Raw genomic sequence first — 23,091 nt, 5'->3', positions numbered from 1 at the left:
AAAGGAAGGGGCAGCATTGCAGGAATATTCTGTTTTAAGATGCTCTGATCTTCATCTTGAAAACAAAAAAATGTTTCCTTAGGATTTTGAAGGCAGCATTTAAAATGAATGAGAATCCTCATTCATTAAAACAATCCAAATATACCTTCTCCCTTGAATAGCATGTCAGAGAGGGAAAGGAGCCATTATTTAGATGTTTTTTCTTGGTTATTTTGCTCAGGTTTCTTCTAATCTCGCACATATAGTAGATATACAGCCAGTCTGTAAAGCCACACTTCTATGGTCTTTGAGTTTGCCTAAATTCCTGGTACCTGTGCAATCTGCTGTCCTTCCTGTCATTGGCTCCAGTGACAGATGGTGCCAGGTTTATCTGTACTGCAATGCCTAGCTGACAACCAGCTCGTATCCTGGTAGTCTTGCAGAGATTGGCCTGCTGTTACTTGGGCAACTAATGCCACCATGTCCTTGGCAGAACCTTAGAATGCTCTGGGTAAAGCAGTTAAGTCTAAAGTTTAAGAGAAAAAGATCTGATATCACTGTATTAATTATAAGGGGATAAGGGGTGAAGAATAAATACAGCACATTTCCAATATTTTGCACCTCTCAGAAGTGTTTTTCACACAGCATATTTACGAAAATCGGTAATTTGTTTTGACTGTGCAATTCTTGATGAAATTGGTTGAATTTGGTTGTCTCATTTTGGAACTCCTGCTGTCCTTGGCTTCATGTAGTTCTGTGGGTTAGGCCCTTGTCTTCTCTTCTTTTAGACCCCCACTATATCTTCAAAGGCTTTTGAATTCTACGTGAAGAAAATGTATACACTGTATATTCATTTGCATCCGTTCTTTTTTTTAAAGGTCTAATTTTTCATACTGCCTTTTAATTTTTAAGACGTTTCTCCAATCTTCTTAAACTTTCTTAAGATACTGTTAACAATACAGTAACTTATTTTATACCACTGTACTCAATTTCTGTCTTGATGATATATGCTGCTTAATTTCAAATTATAGGCACCTTGAAATGCACTATATAAAATAGTTTATTATTATGTTTAAAAGCCTTGGATTTTTGTTATACAGTATCTTTATCTTAAGTTAATAGCTAATGTCTCTGTTATTAATACAGTATTTTGTGATGAAGGTGTCTTGTAGAGTACACTGTATGCAAAACACACAATGTGAAACCAAGCATATATTTTTGAAGGTTAAAACTATAACTGCTTTAAAAAATATAGAAATTAGAACGAATCAAAGTATTGTGAAATTGTGAAGATGCTTACTGACTGCTTCAAGAAAGTATTAAAGAGGTTCTTGAGACCGTATAATAGTGGGCATTTTAGATGAATAGGATTCATGTGATGCCGTGTGCATATTGTCATCTGAAAGTGCAGAAGAATTTGCAGCAGAAATTCCTTTCATTTCTGTTTCTTGTCAGGCCATACCTGTTGTGTTGAAACAGGCTAGAGTTCACTATGTGTGTCAAGGCTGCGATGTTTTCTTTTTTATTTCTTTCAGATTCTTTTTAGTGAATTTGTAGTCTGTAAAATACACCAGTCACCCAGATATGTAACTATTCCCCTCAAAATTGTCAAGATTGAGGCAAATCGTGCACACTAATTGTACAGAAAATTTTAATTTCTTAAAGAACATACAGTGGTGTGAAAAAGTGTTTTTTCCCTTCCTGATTTCTTATTTTTTTTGCATGTTTGTCACACTGAAATGTTTCAAATCATCAAACAAATTGAAATATTAGACAAAAATAACACAAGTAAACACAAAATGCAGTTTTTAAATGAAGGTTTTTATTATTGAGGGAAAAAAAAATTCAAACCTTCATGGCCCTGTGTGAAAAAGTGATTGCCCCCTAAACCTAATAACTGCTTGGGCCACCCTTAGCAGCAACAACTGCAATCAAGCGTTTGCGATAACTGGCAATGAGTCTTTTACAGCGCTGTGGAGGAATTTTGGCCCACTCATCTTTGCAGAATTGTTGTAATTCAGTCACATGAAGGGTTTTCGAGCCTTAACTGCTTTTTTAAGGTCATGCCACAGCATCTCAATCAGATTCAGGTCAGGACTTTGACTAGGCCACTCCAAAGTCTTCATTTTGTTTTTCTTAAGCCATTCAGAGGTGGACTTGCTGGTGTGTTTTGGATCATTGTCCTGCTGCAGAACCCAAGTGCGCTTCAGCTTGAGGTCACGAACAGATGGCCGGACATTCTCCTTCAGGATTTTTTGGTAGACAGCAGAATTCATGGTTCCATTTACCACAGCAAGTCTTCCAGGTCCTGAAGCAGCAAAACAGCCCCAGATCATCACACTACCACCACCATATTTTACTGTTGGTATGATGTTCCTTTTCTGAAATACTGTGTTACTTTTACGCCAGATGTAATGGGACACACACCTTCCAAAACGTTCAACTTTTGTCTCGTCAGTCCACAGAGTATTTTCCCAAAAGTCTTGGGGATCATCAAGATGTTTTCTGGCAAAACTGAGACGAGCCTTTATGTTCTTTTTGCTCAGCAGTGGTTTTTGTCTTGGAACTCTGCCATGCAGGCCATTTTTGCCCAGTCTCTTTCTTATGGTGGAGTCATGAACACTGACCTTAACTGAGGCAAGTGAAGCCTGCAGTTCTTGGGATGTTGTTGTGGGTTTTTTTCTGACCTCTTGGATGGAGGTCGCTGCGCTCTTGGTGTAATTTTGGTCGGCCGGTCACTCCTGGGAAGGTTCACCACTGCTCCATGTTTTCCCCATTTGTCGATAATGGCTCTCACTGTGGTTCGCTGGAGTCCCAAAGCTTTAGAAATGGCTTTATAACCTTTTCCAGACTGATAAATCTCAATTACTCTGTTCCTCATTTGTTCCTGAATTTCTTTGGATCGCAGCATGATGTCAAGCTTTTGAGGATCTTTTGCTCTACTTCACTTTGTCAGGCAGGTCCTATTTAAGTGATTTCTTGATTGAGAACAGGTGTGGCAGTAATCAGGCCTGGGTGTGGCTAGAGAAATTGAACTGTTTTAAAACTAAAGAAAACTTAGGTTACTCTGTCACAAAAGAGGCAATCTTTGCAAAAAGTTCCTCCTCATGTTAGAACTACTAGCTGCGGTACTTTCTATTTCATTAAAATGAGAATAGCTCTATCTAATCTGAAACTAATGTTCACCACTGCATTGCTCTCTTAGTGGGTTGTGCTATCATTATAGCTTATGAACTGTGAAGATACTGCTTTATCATTATATTGTCTGTGGAAATGGAAAAGGCAATATGTTTAACTGCAATCTTCTTTCTTCACTTTTAATAGTGTGGGCTGCTGACATGAGGATGTTGGCCTACAGGTATAGTGTAATTCAAGGTTGAAAGTTATACGTAAACGTGTGTTGCATTTACATCATTGCCCTAAAGGCAGTATTTTGAGTCTGTACTGTAAATGTATTAAATGTTGTTTACTTGCTTTATGTGGTTGTTTTCCTGTTGAACTGGTCACAAGAATGATGGAGTTTATCAAATGGATTGTTACAATGCTGTATTTTGATTAAGACCAGTGTCAAGAGCAAGAGGGGGTGATTGTCCTAGGGACTGAGATCATTAGATGCCTTTCATCTTTGCATTAATGAAAGTGCTGTACCCTGTGCCTGTATTCTACTGAGGCCCTTATCCTCATACTCAATTTGTCCTTAAAACCTACAGAAACAATCGTTTTGTTACACTTGGCTGGGCATAATACCAGTGAGTGACAGGATTCATGGTAGCTCATGCTGTCTCATGCCTTATTGCTTTGATACAATTTAGAAGAATAACTGTACAGTGTGCCTGTACGTCAAAGCAATCCTATACAGTAGCTTTGCTGTATTATTTCTGTATAGCTTTGCTGTAACTTCTGAGCGCAGGGATTTATGTTTATATATTATTTTGTGTTTTATGATACATAAATAGGAAACACAGGTTTGGCTAACGTGTATTTGTACAGTATGTGTTGGAGTTCATGAGAACACATGGATACTAAACACTCTCAAAACATAATAAAGCCTTCCCTACTATCACATTGCATGAGTGTTTTCAGTGTTGATCAAGCTGATGTGCACACGTATCAAAAAAGTAAATTCTCATGCCATCTGACCATGAAAACCAGTTGTCATTGTCGATCTGACCGGTTGCAATTGTAATTCAATAAATAATTGTAGATGTAAAAGGCAAATTCAATTTTCAAGTTTCTTCTTTCTGCGGTTTTGCCCACAGAAGAGACTGCTTTCTTGCAATTCAGCCATGAATTCTGTATTGATGCAAGCGATGTCAAGTGGCAGTTTTTAACAATTTGAATGTTTTCAAGATGATGGTTTGATTTGGTGATCTCAAACTGTTGCCTTTGGATTTATGTTTCCTATAAATATTTACTGGGGTAGATTCAATTTTTCTTAATTCTTTTATGGTTATGCCCCAACTAGTGGACCTTAATGACCTACGATGTGTGCTACTGAATGTTTTTCATATATCTTATGCTTTTATAGCCCAGGGAATAGGGAAGTGTTTGGAGCTCTCTATAGATTTCTGGATGTTTCCATTACATTTTCACATCAAATGCAAATCAAATAAAGCAGTAGAAGATAGATGGATAAAGAAATCTGATGTTATTTAGTTAAATTTTTAACTTTGTTAATAGTTAAAGAAATAATGAGAGCAATAACAAAAAAACGTCCAGTACTGTGTCTGTGTTCCCAATGCTTATTATAACCACTAGGTTGCACTGCTTCCCACTTTTACTTCTGGTTGTTTTTTACTAAGACAAATATTCTACTACAGGATCTGTTTAGTTTTTACTGACCCTTTTGCATGGGGCTGATTTTATTGTGGGTCACTTGAGGATAACCCTCATATGCCTGAATGATTTTAAAGGGCCTCAAAAGATGTTCTGATACAGTATTACCACAGCCGGAAATAGACTGCTTCAATGTTGTTGGTAATTCCTTATTCTGTGGGATTGTTGATGGTCTTAAAGGTAAGGTTATGGTTAAGAGAATCTTAATCCTTACTAGTCAACTCTTGCTTTTAAATTGTATCCAAGGTTAAAGTGCCTATCAGGTATCTGTAGATTAAATGATTGTGACAACTGTAAAGTGTTGTAGTGTAATGTATTGATACAGGCGATATTTTTACACAAGTAGATATTTAATTCTGATTTGCATTCCAGTCACTTGGTAATAAGCTTAGGTTAATTCTTCAACAACTTCTGTGCAAGGTTTCCATACTATAAGCAAAGGTAAAACCGTAAGATGTTTAACTGGTATTTTTTAGTATTGCTAAGCATTAACTATTTTGACTTACCATCTAGTAGATTTTTAGTATTGTGAGCTTTATTGTGAGGTTCGAGCATTAATTACAGCTTAACTTGAAATATGTCATTAAATTCCAAATCCCTAGATTTCCCCTTTTAACTTTTTTTTGCACGTCTGTGTTTCATGCATTAACAGTCTCCTGTTGTCTACAATTACACATTTGTTATTCTATGACAAAAACCACAAAAGACTAGAGGTTCAGCTAAAAGGAATCAGATCCTCAGCTAATAGTCACTGCATGTAGTTGGTGAGCCACATTTGGGAGTTGCTATAGTTACCAAAAGGCCAGAAGATTTTTTTACACTCATTTTATTTCTCTGAAACTGATTTTCTACTGTTTCATTTGTTCTTTTCACGAGTACAGTTTTGAGCACTACAGTCTTTAAATTATTCATTAAATTAAACCTAATTATAAATGCATGAAATTTCTCTTTCACCTGAAACTTTCTACTTTCTTTGGCCTTTCTTCCCCCTTGCTAACATTTTGGGATTTATATTAATATGTAGCATTAATCATCGCTGGTGAAAAGGCTGATAACATTTTTGATAAGCAATATATATTTCTGCTTCTATTTGCTTCTTTATGAGAAGTCATTCTTTTGAGTTCATTTGACATGTAGTGCATACTGTCGTTTTTCATTCTTGTAAGTGTTTGGTGCTTATATACCTGCTGCTTAATGGGTGCTAAAATAGGCTTGTGGCTTTCATGACACTGTGCTTTCTTGAAAGAGAATTCCAGGTGATGTCTGCCAGACAAGGCACAGGCTAAACTCAGTCCCTGAGGCTGCATTAGTTCATTATCAAGCACAGAAAAATGACCATTGTGGGGTCTGTGTTATTAACTGTACTGCCATTCTTTACCTTCCATCCACTGGTCACCTACACCTTAGAACAGCAAGATAAAACTATGGACTGACATGGAAAGAATTTGCAACACGTGGATGTGAAAAACTTTATAAAACATAATTTTCTGAAAAATAATTTGTGGAATGCAGTGCTTGCCCAAGCTCATAAATCTGTTTCATTTTGATTACTTTTAAGCATCTAGTGTCTACTGCCCCTCAGGGGACTTGATTCACCTGTTTCTAAAAGTGCAGTACTTGAAAACTGACTCTTAAAGCTCTGCTGGTGGATTAAATAGGGGTGTGTTTGAGTAAAGGGAGGGAGGAGACTTCTGCTCAAAATGGGAATACTTTGGTAAAAAAACACCTACTGTATAAGAACAGATAATGCTTTCTTTTCATTTGTATGAAAATTACTGAAGTATCAGGAGAAAGAATATACAGGGAAGAGGAGAGCTATAAAGTTTGCATTATAAGTCAGACATTCTTCTCTCCTCTCCAGCACCAAGAGCATAGAAATTAGTTTTTCTTTTTGTTTGGTTGTTTTTTTCCCCTCTCTTTTCTGCGGAAGAAAGAATGCTTGATAGACAGCATGTGAAGAGAGGATGTAAGAGTGGTTTTCTAGGACAAAGCAGTCTTTCATAGTGGAGTTTCCATTGATGATCTTGCTGCACAGGACAGAAGTTCAATTTTTTATTTCCTAGTTTTTTTTTTCAGTCATCTGTTCTCCATCTTCAGTACCATTTTGTTAGCTGTTTGTTCAGTGTTGCTACTCCTGGCATTGCAGAGAGATCCACTCTTTGTATTCCTTTGTATTCCTGTTCTTTGGAGTCGGGCATGGGTAAAGCTGTATGTATAGAGGACTGTTGCTTATCCACTACCTCCATCCTGAACTGCTGCATTGAGCAACAACAATTGCTGCAGGCATTGTGCTAACATTTTATATGGGACACTCTACAAGCATAATTTAAAAAAAGTTGCTTATGAAGATAGAAGAAAAATTAGCTTTCTGGCTATTATCCAGGTACAATCTGTAAAGGATTTGTTTCTTTTTGCCTGCAGCTGTAAGAGAGCTGTAAGAGAGTTGAAGTACAGAACACAGGCGTCCCCATAGTATGATGTGCAAAGTGAAAATATACTGGTTTTGATAGAAGGATCTACAGAAGTGAGACTTGTGAATGCTGGCATGCTGCAGCAGAACGGGACTTTTTACTGTGGCTCTGTCACTCAGTCTAATAGAGATCAGGGTAGTCAGAGGAAGGCGGGGATAGGCAACACTCAGACTGCCTCCACTGCTGAGAGCCAGCTCTCCTGGGAGCAGCAGGGAGTGTGTTCAGGAGAGCATGGAGAGAGCTCGGGGCAGGGGAGGTCTCCTAGAGATCTCTGCAGCAAGCCTTCTCTGAAAGCGGACTGCAGAGGCGGAGAGGGGAGGGCAAGTGAAAAAATGAAGATGGACAGGTTTATTGAACGGAATCACTCCATGATAAAGTTTTCCGAAGTAGCCCGGGAAGGAATGCCTCCACCTTCTGTGCAGCGACGACAGGTACAGCACCGAACAGAGGACAGCTCAGCTTGTATCGGCACTATCTTCTTGGCTCAGGGCGAGCAGCAGGGTAATGACCGTCTGTCCTCTGGGGGCTCTGGGTCCCCATCTAGTCCTGGGGAGGTGGTGTTCCGACGGCTTTATCAGAGCCAACCTGATTGCAGCAGGAAAGTTGTGAGCATGTACAGCTCCTCATCCAAACTGGAATCAGTCTTGCAAACTGCCCAGGAGAGACAGAGGAGACCCAAAAGCATTTGTGTTCTGGCAGAGTTAAATGCTGCTGAGACGACCCCTCAACACAGCAGTAACATTAGTGGACTTTTAGATATCTTCCGGCAGCGCAGAGCCAAAAAAGCCGAGCTTCGCTTCTCGGAGAGAATCAAGACCAATATTTCTAGGAGGAATATACAGGAGGTTCCCTTGAGGTCCACACCAAGAGGGAAACCACGGCCAGTCAGCATGACCTTCCTAGAGATAAACAAGCGAGTTTCTTGCGATGACCTGGCCTCTGACAACTGTCCAAGCTTCAACCGCTCATCCAGTGACGGGGCCAGCTTCCAGAAGACTGGCTTCCGCTGGAATTTTTTTAGCAGAGTGGCCAAAGAAGGGGAGAGGTCCCCTCCGCTCAACAGGAAGGGTGACAGCCCCAAGAAGACATTGGCTTCATTCCGGAGGAGTCTGAGTTTCCGGATAAAGAGGGGCCGAGAAAAAGGGGAGAGCGATGACCAGAGAGAGAGGCTACGTACCAAAAGTGATGGTGATGAAACCTTGTATTCTACACGTCCATTTTCCTATCTGACTGGGAGAAGTCTGGCACCCTCTAGGGACAAGGCAGAAGATGGGGGTATTCAGTATGTGAGGTACCAAAGCAAAGGGAAGCTCAAAGTAATGGAAATACCAAATTATCCGGCCAAGCTTTCAGAGCCCAGCACAGATGAACCCAGTGTTTGGAAACTGTTGACAAGCCGCTTTAAGAAAAAGGACCAGCCGTCTAAAGGTAAATTTGATATAAATTCTGTGAAGAGATAGCCTAGTCAATTTCTTCTGGCAACAAATAAAAAAAGCCCAGGGTCCGTTGCCATAGAAACAGATACTGCATCAAAGCTTAAGGTAAGCTCTGTATGGATTGATAGCAGTATGTATGTTTTTTCCAATAGACTCCCTGAACTCCTCTTCAAAGATTTTAAATTACAAAGTTTTGAGTCAGGTGCATACATCTTTTTGGATTTTGGATTAATAGACTGATTTTCTTTAACATGAGAATAGGATATTTGGAATAGGAGAATCGGGGGGATAGAGGGCAGATTAATCAAAACTGTGATCATACAGACAAAGGCTGGAAACTGTCCAAAGGTTTAAAGCCTACAAGACAGGAATCAATTTCCTTCTCCTCAGTTTAAGTAGTGGAGTGTTATATTGCATCTCAAAATCTTGTTAGACAGTTGAAACAGGTACCAGCTATATGACCAAAGTACATTTTTTGCACTGTCCTGCTTCACTGGAGGCATGAGGGCATAAATAATCCTCTGGGTAACTACTGAGTTTACAGATTGTGCGTCAAAGTCAAGAATAATCTGACCGATGGACTCCTGAGTAAATGTGCACGTCTAGAAACAAGTATTATAGTCAAACACTTTGAAGCTGTTTTTTTTCCTCTTAATCATTAAAAGCATTCTTTGGAGTAATGCCCACATTCTGTGCTCAGAATAATTTAGTAATCTGTGTGTTTCTGTTCTCTCTGTCTTGAATGCAGTTTGCCATACTTTTGTTCAGTACAGAGTGCAGTGTTTTTTGATCCATAATAAATTCTTATATGAAATTAGGTATTCTTCATATGGATACAGCTCTTTATTGATGTAAAGGAATTTATATGATGGCATATGAACCTTTTTATGTGTTAGTATTTTGGCATTTTAAGAAGTTCAAAGAAATTACTATATGTATAAATATTCCATATTTAATCTTATTTTGGAATGGTGTGTTATGTGCCTTAATATTAATATAAAAGGGTTTTCATAATACTATACAGCCCCCTTCAACATCAAAATAGTTAATTTGTATTTAAATAAATGATAAGTAAAATATTATATGTTTTATTTTTGTGTAATTACATGCACATAATCATATTAGAACAAAAACATACTTCAATCTGCCAGACAATGCTAAAATAGAGAAACATCATGACAGTTTGTAAACATCAGCCCCCATAATCTAGACGGTTTTGCATGGATGTCAGAAAAAAACTGGTGTGACCAGCCACTTATTAAAAGAAATAAAGGGTTCATGAGATTGTAGCAAAGTGCTGTCTGTTGAAATGTGGTTTGCTTTAACCTGCATGAAAGTATAGCAATTAAGCACGTTAATTATATTGTTATTCTAGGAGAGGCTGTTGGCAAACATCACTCTTAAAAAAGGAGACAGTTGTACATGGCTGTTTAGAATATGATGGCTGCAAACCTGTATTTTAACAGTTTATGCACTGTAAGAGAGATGATGTTGTTATTGGCATCATATCAAAATGACAGAAATCTTACTGGATGTGTAGAGCATGGTTTCAACGCATTTTGCACTAGCAATGATTTGTTTGTTTTATTTTAAAAGCAGAGGTAAACAATCCTATCTACTGCATGGAAGAACTCTTCCTGATAAGGTTGTTGTAATATATTCGTAGCTGATGTCACTTTTGAGCTTTATATCACATTGTTGCAATAGAAATTTCATGCCATTTACTCTTGTAATTACTTCCTTTAGGGATAAGTCAGGGTTCTCTTTTTGCATTCGATAATGATTCCTAAGGAAAGGCCGCACTGAGATGAGATAGATTTTATTGATTTAATATCTGCACAGATATTTAACAATTGCAAATAATATTAATAAAAATACAGATCAAGGAATCATTATATATTTTCTGTACAAAACATGACATACTGTCAAATTGAAAACATTAACGACATTACTATATGGTCTTACTCTTGTGCATTAGCACAAGCATAACAGCTTGAAGCACAGCATTTGGATGGACCGTTCCACCACTTCTCTTTTTCCATGTGGCGGTAACCATGGTGATCTATCTGTAGATGATTGTTGAGAAAGATCTTTTTTTTATTTGGGCATTGTAGTCCTAATGTTGCCTTGTATTGTCCTTCTGGAAATTACCACTTTAATGTCAACTCAAATTATGTAATGGAAAAACAAACTGTTGTCTCGCACACTTGACTGGTAAATGTACTGTATTACAGAGTGGACTTTGTGTAAAAGTAAATTCCTCGCCACATCTTCATTCTTCTACCACTTCATTGGCCAATTTAAACAAGACAGCCATCAAAAGTCTGCACACAACTTATGATCTGTCAAGGGCTAATAAATAAGTGAATAAAGTGTTCCATTACTCCCCCTGCCACCATGTTCAGTGTTCTTTGGCTCACAATGGATGATGATTTTGTCTCTCAGCTCTTACTAACTTTCACTCATGTATTAGCCTCTGAGCATGTAGTTGTTCAAGCAGGTGGTAATCAGAAATCATTCTGCTGCTCTAGTGAATCTTTCTTCCTGGAATTCCTTGTGTTGTAGTCATTAAAGCTGGTCAGTAGTTCAAAAGATGGTTGTCACCGTTGTGATGGTCCAGGCATTATGTGGTGACTCTCAGCCTTCGAGGGTATGGCCTGTTCCTCCCACATTGTCTTCCTAGCTTTGTGGGGCTAGTCTGCTGATTGTTGAAGCAGAACATTTCATTATTTTTGCACTTTCTCACTGACAGAACAGAATTAGATAATCTTCATTTATCAAGTGGAAAACGGTCATATCCTTTTCTATTTTATGTTAATTAAAAGCACTGAAATAAAATTTTAATGACTATAAAGAATGTTAACTCATTTGAGCTATGTTACAGTACATCAACAACGATCACCTGATGTTTTCTTCTGAAATCACATGCCCTGAGCACAGTGTTCTGTTATTGCAATGCTACTAATCAATGACCTGTCTACGTACCTTTTAAAATGTAATCGCATGTTGTATGTGCCATGGCTGTAGAACGAACTTGTATTTTCTTTATGCATCAGCATGTTTCATTTCATAATAGTCATGGTTGCTGCTTAAGGTGGAACTAAGCAGCAGTTTGGTTTGTGAGGTGCAGGCTGAGAGAGGAACAACAGGGAAACTTTGGGCAGTGTGGTGTGGAAATACAGAGCTTGATGAAGGCAAACAGTCCAGGACTGTGGTCAGATGCAATCAAGGTTCAAGGATAGAGACAGTAGAGGCATAAAAGGACAAATGCAGACAGGACAAAGGTCTGTAGCACGTGAAATTAACAGGGCCAGAGCACAAAGGGACATATTCGGAGATGTGATCAGGATGAAGCTAGAGTTGAGCATCCAGGGAGAATCACAAGTGAAAGCAACAGGAACAAAAGCAAGTGGTTCTGTGGTCAAAACTGAACGCTAAATCAGAGCCCTGAGCATTGGCCATGTCTATCTTCAATATCCTGAACCATCAGAGGTGTTTGTGGTTGTACATTGCCTGCAGATGATTCAGGTTTCCTATCAGAATATTGCCATGGCAACCGGCACTGCGTGCCAGGTGAGTAGAGGTGTGGCAGGCTGCCATGGCAGAATGGGAATCATAATCTCATCCAGATTTATTCATACAGATTTGATTCTACTTGGAAATTACTAAAAAAAAAAATTTTTAAACAACTTGTGGTGCCGATGCATCAAAAGTCATTCACTATTTTTGCATTATTATTGCGTGAACATTCTTCCAGTAAAGTGAATACATTAAGAAATAGTGTGAATGTAAAATGTTTCTGTAATGAAAAAGATTTTGCTGGTCCTGAAATATTCCTGTTGCTCTAATGAAGTAATTTCTGAAAGTCACAAGAATGGAAATACAACCATTAAAATATTTCCTTATAGAAAACCTGGAAAAGAAAACTTACTGTAAATGTGGCAGTAAGATTTATTAATGCCAGGAGGTTTTTTTTGTTTGCTTTTTGTGCTGTTTAGGCAAGATACAATCCAATGTGAAAACACTGAAATAACTTGCAGTAAGTGAAAAGGCTGTTATTTTTTATGACTAATTTATACACAGCAGACAGTTACCAGGGTTTTTAAATCACACCCTAAATACTGAGTGTATCACAGCTCTTAATATGATATTATCTAAATAGTCTGAAGAGCAGTGCTTTAGTGATGTTTTTTCCTTTGTTTTTATAACGTCATCGCTCTGCAAGGCCCAGTGTTTCTTTATGGCAGCCTGGTCTGTCAGGGCTGTGGAATGTGGGCATGCCCCACTCCATGATTGAACTGATGAGCTTCTAACAAAACAGTTGAGTTTTGTGTTGAAGGTGTTTCAGCACCTGTTGATACTTGCCCCATTGCTTTAGAAGTTTAGTTGAATGACTTATATTGTTCCTGTAACCCATCCTGATTTTCAAATGTGAACTTCAGAATTAAGTATGCCAGGAGCCAGGCTTTAGAAAGTATAAGCTCCAGTCATGTCAGTGGTGTACCCCAATCCAGATGTAAACAATACTTAAATGATCAATGTCTTGACGCTCTGATGGGATGTACAGATAGAACAGATATTAATTTTCCTAGTGGCTACAATTTTTTAAAATGGACATAAAGCACGAGTTACCCTTTTATTGTACAGTATACACTATAGAATCTGGTAAAATAAGCTATCTGTAAACATGAAAGCAATGTACAGAAGTTGTTTTAGCTGAAGTTCTTGGATTACTGGCTTTTTCGACATACTGTATGAACAAGCACCGTTATATAATAAATAGTGATAGTTTGGTGGATATTGAAGTCAGAAATCTAGCACAGAGAAGAGATGAATTTGTCATCTGATGGCATGCAAAGATGGGTATTTTGTCTTCCTCTCTTATTGTAAATAAGTTATTCATAAAGTTATAACTTTAGTAGATAAGTAACTTTGTTTTACTATAGTATCTAACATAATGATCCAAGTGTTATTGTTTCAAACATTTTGCAGACAAAAATGACTAAATATCCAGTGGTAAGTACAAAACCTTTTCCTGATCCATTCATGAGTTTAAATCTGCGTCCCTGGTCCAATAACGTCAAGCGTTATTGTTTTTTGTGTAGCAGTTGGTGATTAATATTTGGATGCAAACGATAGATTGTGGCTGAGGTGTAAGACTCTTCCTTAATAACTCCCGTTATTAAAAAATCTTACTCAAGTAGGAATAAGAAACTCACGTGTGGAAGGTTCACATACTTGAATTTCATCAGAAGTAGTCATCAGCTCTAGATCTGAAAATGCATCGTGGTATTTTGATAGAGATAGACAGGTATTGATGTGCATTGATTTTGATCAATTTGCATAACAGCTGGTCAAAGTATATCAAGGTTTTTGCATTAGCCAGCAATATTGATCATGTCTAGGAAAGCATTGATTGCAATACAGTGAAAATAATTATCTTCATTTTAAAAGGGCTCTGAAGATGGATAACCAGGCCTTTTATGTTTTCCCTGCTCTTCTACCTCTGTTCTAGAGGCGAGCGATTTTCTTTTTGAACGGTCTAGAGGGAGAGCTGGGTGAGCCACAGTACCATCAAAATGTGCTTTACAGCTTGAGCTTAAGCTTAGAGCTGGTTTCTCGTGCCTTCACACAAAATGAAAAATAGCTACTTTTTCAATACATAGTCCAGCTTTGATTCACTCCAACAGCTGAACAATATAGTGCTTTAACTCTATAAATTATTCAGATTGTTAGTTGTTGCATCACTCCACTGAGGGATGCTGTGCTGGGATAGAGTTCTCTGTAATTGCCTAGCTGTAGTGAACAATCTGACTTGCTTATTTGATGGATGCACCGCGTTGCATTGAAAGTCAGGAAAGCCGTATTAAAACTTCCTACAAATTTTTCCTTGCATTCTGTTTTAGTTATTACTGTATTATCTATCTGTATCTAGATTAGAATCTGTTACTTCAGTACTTCTCTTTATTTTTAAAGAAATGGAGTGTTAAATGGTCTAGTGTCTTGGTTAAATGCCACACTGGGTTGGGGCATTCTGGCTTTCCTAAAATTCCCCCCAAATCCAGTTGAAGTAATTTCTCACTTCTCTATGTAATCTGCTGTGTAGTGGGGCTGATTGCATGTCTTCTGTGTATCACTCGAATAGGTGCTGCACTTCAGTGGTGGCTGAAGTAGGTAGCCTGAAAATTAAAGCACTTTGAGGTGAAAGATGCTCTAAAATGTAATGATTTTTAGAATTAGTTTTGTAAATTGAAAATGTGTGGCGCAAAACATTGCAAATGATCATCTGTCCAAATTCATATAGCAATGCATGCACTATTCCCACCATTATTTGGATTTACTACATAAAATATGCAAGGTATTTCAAAAATGAAATATACATCTATGATATTTAGTTATTTAGAAGGTTTATAGAATCCCATTGACTATCAAAGAACACAGAACATTTACTGAAATGCTGTAAAATCTGATCCTATTAAATTAGGCTTTTACTGTTTATTTTTGCTGTATGGCCATACATATGAGTCATTCTGTTCTACCAATCTATTAAATCTGCCTTATTGCCCAATAACCGAATCTTTGGAACATGTCAGTTCTTATTATGCCGATGAGTAAATATCTAATACAGACATAGAAACAGTGTTGCACCATATCACTACAACAACACAGGATTAGCACATGGCTCAAGCTAGAGTACACAGTTATGGCTACTGGTTGTGTGCCAGTACTATAGGTGAGTTTTTTTAAATGTAATGGAAATTTTACGAAGGAGTAACATCTCATGTTGTTGTTAATTGAAATTTAACTTCTTTTTAAGTCTTAAGTGTGTTTTTAAACAAAGATTTATTTCTGTTTTACTGTTTTTCTTTCTTGTCTCTTAATATTAATTTGCAACATGTATCCATATGTAACAATCACCTTTTGTTGAGAGTCCCAAAACAAACATTGCAGTGGAAATAAAATTCATGACATGACTTTATGCTCATTGTGTTTCATTTTGGAATGGCAGAAAAAGAAAGCCCACAGATTAATACATACGTACCTGCTAAAATAGTATAGTACAGCTACATAAAAATACTATAGTAAGCCTGTAAGGTCTGTTTAAAATGTAGCTTTGAAGTTTCCAGTTTCATTCAGACTGTCCTTTAATGTTGCTTAATTCTGATATGGCCTTAAAAATCAGTTACTGCCAACTTTGAAGCCTGGTTACAGCCCTCAGTGCTCATCTCTTTGTTCCTCCTGAAATCTGCAGTAGCCTTTTAATTAAGTTATCGTAGATGTATAAAAGATGTTAATCATATTATCCAAGGATGTTCCTTTTATTTTTAATGGATTATTCCATAGTTCATAAATATCAGTACTTGGATTTAGCAATAATAAATTAAATGTTTCTTTTGCAGAATTCTGCAGGGACTAATTTTCTTCTTTAATGTTCTTTCAGGGATTTTGTATTGAGTTGTCTAGCACAGATTCATTTTGGCTGTGCATGTAAGGGATCCTAAAGGCAAGCATTCCTTTTTTAAATTTTAACCCCCATAACTTCCCCTTGCTTGTCTCTGAGATTGTAAATTACATGCTGTTGAAAAAACAAAAAAAAAGTTGTAGTGGCTGTTTAACCTTTGGGTAGTTTTTGATGGTAGGGTGAAGTTTAGATACCTAAGGGCCATGAGTCTGTTTCCTTTGCTTGGCTTGGTTATATCATATAAAAACGTATTTGTTCTGTGAAGGCTTTGCCTTGTCTTTCTGCCCACTTGAAGAAATAGGTGAAGATCTTTAACAGACTGTGTGCTTATTGTACTTTGCCCGAAGACCTTTGTCAGTAAATTCTTTCTCTGAGATAAAAGAATAAAGAACCTTGTGTGAGACTGCATGCTAAAACACTCAATTATATCTTGTTTAATCTCACTTCTTTGTAGCACCCTTGCAGGAATATGTGATGGGAAGATAATTAAAGATGACTATGCTCAGTTATGTAAATATTTAAAATGTCAATGGACACTGCAGTGGGTACTGAATTAGTCTAGCTTGACAGAATGCTTGACTTTTCACAAGAAACTATAAAGTTATAAGAATCGGCAATTTTGGTTCAGTATTCTATTGTAACTGAATCTTTTGTTGCATTTGTACATATCCTATAAGCTCTCTATCAAATATCTGTAATGGAAAACCTGATGCTTAAACCTATTTCAGTCCACTATGTCATGCTTTTCCACTAAAACCCATAAACATGACATGACACATAAACAAAGCAAACCATTATATCATATTAAATACAATACTTTCCTTTTTACATTGCATTGTCCCTGTTTATAAAAACTATCTTTATTTTAAGAATTATTAAAATATAAATTTCTGGTAGTAACTGGGTCTGCCGTTGAATAGCACTCGTACTGAATAATATAAGATACGTTTCAGCTCTGTACTGACAAAAGTGTAGCTGATGTCTCTCACAATAGCAGACATTAGGGATTATCATAGAGTCCAAACAGGTCTTGACTGTCATCCTTTATTATTACTTTTCAGTACATCTTAAACAAAATTACTATGTATTAATCCATGGATTTTGGGCTTTTCTTATGCTATTATGTCCCTATTCAGCTTTATATTTGACTGAATTTTTTACCCCAGTAAATCGCTATCTTTCATGAACCATATTGTTAACATTAAGTACCACAATGATCATATTCAAAACTAAGACTGGAATATGGCTTTCTAAAATCAGCAAGCTTATTAAAGATAGGCCAAGTGATTCTACTTTTTTTTCCATGGGCCATCTTCTTGAAATCTCTTGTGTTTTCTCCACTATTTATTTTCATCTTCACAGCAGCCTGTGGCTTTTTGATGGAAAGATCTGCTGTGAAATAGTTCCTAGAGCTATTTGTTAGTTTTACATTAAATGCATCTTTTCTTCTTGTTTATCTTTCTGCTGTCTTATACTCTCCCCTGCCTCTTCTGCCGCCCTATGCAGCACGTACACACAACTTGTTTCCGTTCTACATTTTAGATAGCTGATGAAAGTGTGCTTGCCCTTGACCTCTGATAGAATTAAGCTTGTGGTGATCTTTATAGGACTGTAACAAGCATCAAAATGGAACATAATATGAACAGCCCAAGCCTGTTTTCTACAGGCAGGTGGAGCCTGTTCTAATTTTCAGTGTTGCCACAGATCTTTCACTTCTTCTGTATATTATAGTTAACCATTATAACAAAACATAATGTAGAAAAAAACACAGGGAATTGGATCTTCCAGAATAAGGTCTAATTAAACAAGTTCTTAAGAAAAAAACATCCGACTGTGCCATCAGGTTTTGCAGTAGCTAAATGTAGCCTTGGAGTATTCCTCCCCTAATAGCAATGCAGATGAATATAACTGAGGCTTATCTAGGAGTTTTCCAGTCTCCACCCAACTTATTAAAATAGTTTCCACTGCCACTGTTAAATTCAAGCTTGAACTTTTACTTGGTTGACATAATTGGTGGCGGATCTTACCTGTAGGACATAGAAGTACTTAGCGTTTTAAAATACATCAAAGAGGATATTTAAAGTTTTCCTCGGTAAAAACACTGTGCTTGACAGTGGTTTGAAATTGAACTGAGAGTTCTTTTTAAAAAATGTTTCAAAAATCCAATAACATTTCAAAATCAGTTCAGTGGAGCCCTTTACCAAATCTTGGTTAAAAACTCTGCGCTGTGACAGAACCATAGTATGTGATCAAACAGCCAGACCGTGACAGTGCTTTCCCTAGACTTCAATGGATTCCTCTTCATATTACTACTGCAAGAAACATATGATAGAAATTTGAACATGATTTTTCCCCCTTATGATTTCCTGTGGTTTTTGATTGGTCTGGGGTTCTTCAGTGCTGCCTAGTAGAAAGTAGAAATCCCAGCTATACTGAGTTGCTTATATGGGCTGGAAAATTGCATGGAAGCAAAAACAAGTATTATTTATATTCACAGTGGCTGAGGAGGGACAGCTGTCTTGGATTTTGCCATCTACTTTTTCTACATTAATTCCTACTGAGAAAGTTAATGGTAAAACCAGTTTGATATTTCTCTGTCTTCCTGACCTCCTCAGTGGAGAAAAAGTGGGTTCAAGTTGTGAAGAGGCTCTGGCTGGACTGTGAGATTGGAGAATCCTCATTTTCAGTTTGTACTGTAGCTCTAATATCATGGTAGACTGGGGGAAGGCATGCAGACTGGAACTAGAACAATTCTTACTTTTAATCTGAGTGGAATATACTGTATGCATGGTATTGCAGCAGAGTTAGAGTATAACACAGCTTAATTGGTAACATTAAATGTCTTTAGGTTCTTGTGCACTTTTTCTTGAATATGTGCTTTGGGACCTCCAATAATTCTCCTTTGATCAAATTTTCATCAAATCAAATTCAATAAAAGTCGCATAACACCCCCTCAATTCACTGTCTGTATTGCAGGTCCAAAACTGACCTAGGGGCATTCTGCCAATGCAGCCAATTAATAAAACTGTAAAGAACATGTCTATCAATCAGTTTTCTACTTATTTGTGCTTTATTTATTAAAAAAAGAATCCACTAATGCAAAATAATTTTCCATTATATTGGTGTAGTTCCTTCAGTACACATGAACGCAGGGTCTTTTCTGTGAGTTGCTTTTTACACTTGGCACTGTCCAGACAACTCAGCTTTCCTGTGCTCCTTTGCTCCTGCTAAAATGCCACTTTAATGAATTCATCTTTTGTCAGTAAAGATTTGAGTGTTCCAGACTGCGTTTAAAACGTTCCGTAGCCTGAGGGGTAACTTTGATGGGGGACCCCTGTTTGTGTAGTGCTCATTTTCCACAGAGAACTAGTGATTTGTATTGACAGTTCACTCCTCTATTTTTGGGTCTTTTCTCTGTGTACTGGCTTCAGAAATATGAACACTGGGCTGTGTTGTTCTGCATCTGTTTTATTTTGCCATCTGTGTACTAAAATATGAAGGGTCTGCACTGTAATAAGGAACTGCTGTCTTGTTTCCTTTCCAAAGTTTAAAATAGCAACTTTATTTTGAGCACAGTCCACTACTTCCGACCTCCACATTGCATATGTTTCAGTTTTATAGTAGTTTAAAATTGTTCTATGAATATAATTTTTTGTATGCTTTAGTATATACAGTATTATATACTGTATAGATCCACTGAACAACCGCCTGAAGAAGGTTTTATGGCCGAAACATTGTTTTCTTTTTCTTTTCAGCATGGAATAAACCTGTTACCTGTTCCTATATTATATATATTATAAGTATATGGGCCATTATGCTGGTATGAAGGTTATTTCTCCCGCCTCACAGCTCTAGGGCCAGAACTGGTGTCTCCTTTATGTGGAGCTTGCATGTTCTCCCTGTTCCTCTGTGGGTGAACACATTTCCGCCCACATGCTTAAGACACTGGCTACTGTCTGTGACTAGTGCATGAGTGTGGGTGGAATGGATTACCCTGGGTGTGGACTTGCCTTGCACCCTTTGTTTTCAGGATGTGCTTCGAGTTGCTGCAGTCCTTGCCAGGATTAAGTGTCTTTTGGCATATCTATGTATGCATGGTTGTACTGGCGTGCTCCACATTTACCTTTCTAAGTAAATGAACTGTAAGATATTTAACCTAGTCTATAGCTCATAGAAATGATTTTTTTACTACAGTTTAGTAATAAAATACAGTATTTAACCATAGTTTGGCAGTGAACTTTTACTGCTGCTTTATATACAATGTCATATATGTATAAATACACATACTGTATATATTATAGACAAAGGTTAGCCAACCCTAGTCTAGGAGAAATGCAGTCCAATGTGTCTTCAGTTGGTTAACACATAAGGGTAATAAAGCATAGTGAATTGTGATACACAAACTGTACATGTGTAGTGTATGTGTTATCCTTAATAAGAGATTCCTGTTGGGTTCTTTTTTAACTATGACATTGCACATAAATGACAAGACATCTAGTTGTACAGTACATGTATGAAAGTACTTTTTCATTGAAAAAATATATTACTAGTGCCTGGTTCCATGAATTTCCTTAAATATTAGGCAAAACATGTATTTCCCCCAACTTGGAAGCTGCTCTGTGCAACACACTTTCACTTAAAAAGAAAACTAATGAGAAATTTCGCTTGAGATGCAACTGGTCACAGCATCTAATATTGTACATACCCAGTTTTCTCTATGAGAGCCTGTACAGTAAATCAACTTGTTTTAAAAATCTCTCATTTTGATAATCCAGGGACTTGTTCTTATTTGACAACCTGGTAATGCAGTATCAATACTTAAGCAGTCATAATGATCCAGGAAATTAAAGCCCTAAGATAAGCACATATTGAAGATAAATAATATTACTTAGACTGTCTCTACAGCAGAATGGTAGTAAGTGGAATGTTGCTTAACTGGTCTTTTACTTAAAATAAGTAGCTACAATGGTGACTCTGTTATGTCTTAAGATATTGAGTCATACAGTGTAGTTTGTGAATATACATTTTGGATTTCTGCAATTCATAGACTGGGTGAATGACACCATCCCCCGCAAGGCTTGTTTAAGGTGGCGTCTTTAAAAGCCTAGTAATTGAGGAGCTGTGTGTTTCTCTCAGGTCTGGACATGCTTAGAGAGGTGTGACAAGATGAGTAACTCAGGAGTTGAACAGGAAGAACTGCAATAAATGTCCCTTACATAAATTAATGCCTGTCTAAAAATAACAAGCTCCTCATCAGAAGGAAAACTTCACCTTATTGCTACTGGCAAGACCACCATTTTTTATCTGTCCTTCTACCCAAAACATTACTTGGAAAAACTGACAAAACAAAATGATGAATATTCAACAAAGATTTTAGAATGCTATTTAAAACTATGCTTCCTACAAGAAGGTGGCTATGGGCTTTATCTGCCTAACTGCTTTCCTGCTGGTTTGTCAGGTCAGGGAAAAGATCTTTACAAAACCTAATTTATATATCTGTGTATTTGTTGTGCTTTTGTTTTAAGAAATTATAAATAAATCAATACTTTCTATATTGAAATGCATACTCTTTATTTCAAAACAGCATGCAAGGTATAGTACATATACATTTCCATAGCAATTTAGTAGATCTGTACGATAAGTGTTGTTTATAAATGCAGACTTTCTGTTGTTTTAGTCTTTTTGATGATGATAGAGGGTTGTTTATGATAGAGACAAAGTGCCTGTGTTTTATGCCCTGCAGTAGATAGTATCAGAGGTGAATGGAGATTTTGAGATTTTTTTTTTTTGTGGTGTGTGCCAGAGCTGAGATCTCAGACATGATGGAGGTTTTTCTATGATTAAAATGTTCAATTTTCAAATTGTCTTTTCAGAACATTACTTTGTTTGTTCAAATTAAGGTAAATACCATGAAATACTATTATGATATTGTATTCTTTAGTACAGTAGCTTATGGACTGTAATATAGGTGATCAGGTTACAGTATTTTTAGACTGAACTCTGTTTATAATGAGTTGAAAATCATGTGTAATACCAGAGTGACAGCAGTTACTGCCTTGTTGCCTGAGCTTGTCGGACCTCATAAGTTAAGCAAGGGTGGGTCTGGCTAGTACTGGAGTGGGAGAATTTTAAGGCAAAATCATCTGCTTCTAAAAAAAGTGTAGGTTAACACCATTTGTGATCTTCTTTCTGAATCAGTGTTTCTAAACCAGTGCTTTTAGTATGGTGATGTGCTTGTCCAGGGGAGGTGCTGTCTTTTTGATGAGATTTGAAAGAATCCAGAATATCAGCTACAAAATTGCTGATGGGTAGCTTGCTACACACTCCTACAACTCTTTGGGTAAAAAATGCCTCCTATTTTTAGTTCCTTCTGGTTCATGTTTTACTGTTAGTTATGAAAATAAATGTGCTGGGTTGACTGTCAAATCCTTTTTGTGGATTTTGTGCCCTCATAAACTTCTTTGCTCAAGACTAAAAAGGATCAGTTCCTTCAGCGTGGACAGTTTCCAGAGCCTATCTACAGTAAACCTGAATTCATCTTGTCTTTTATACTGATGTTCTATAACAAATGGCTTTTTAAATTATATTATTGTAATAATGTAGATTTTTTTAGGTTTTGGGTGTTTGGGTGAGCCTCAACCTTTGATTCAATGCACTGAAAATCCTTCCTAACTCTAATACTACAGTGGATTTTAAAGATCTCACTTAAACCTTCCAAATGTTAAAAATAAAACGTGATGAATTGAAAACATACCAGATGGATGCAAGGGAGTTTTTTTGGAGACCCATTGGAGCTCAAGTATTTGATATGCTCTGGTTTTGAAGTATATTGCCTTGGATTTAGGAAATCCTTTGGGACAGCGCTAGGAAGTTTTATACTTCCAAGGAGGGGAGGAACCCCTGGTGG

At 37.1% G+C, this 23,091-nt stretch overlaps 1 protein-coding gene across 4 annotated transcripts in view; it reads left to right on the top strand.

The window, feature by feature from the left end:
* agap3 (ArfGAP with GTPase domain, ankyrin repeat and PH domain 3) overlaps positions 1-23,091 on the top strand; it is a 274,086-nt gene that overhangs the window by 129,916 nt on the left and 121,079 nt on the right. For 2 of the 4 annotated variants that reach the window (XM_015354211.2, XM_015354213.2), the window contains exon 1: positions 7,300-8,714. The exons of the other annotated variants lie outside the window; for them this stretch is intronic. In XM_015354211.2, the coding sequence (XP_015209697.1) occupies positions 7,361-8,714 (1,354 nt within the window). In that variant the 5' untranslated portion in view covers positions 7,300-7,360. Of the gene's footprint in view, positions 1-7,299; positions 8,715-23,091 lie in introns of those variants that run through there. 4 annotated transcript variants of the gene reach the window in all.

This window comes from Lepisosteus oculatus, chromosome 6 (genome assembly GCF_040954835.1).
Source record: "Lepisosteus oculatus isolate fLepOcu1 chromosome 6, fLepOcu1.hap2, whole genome shotgun sequence".
NCBI classification, from domain to species: Eukaryota; Metazoa; Chordata; class Actinopteri; order Semionotiformes; family Lepisosteidae; genus Lepisosteus; species Lepisosteus oculatus.
Note: the sequence above shows the minus strand (reverse complement) of the source record. Positions and strands in the feature narration are given on the sequence as shown.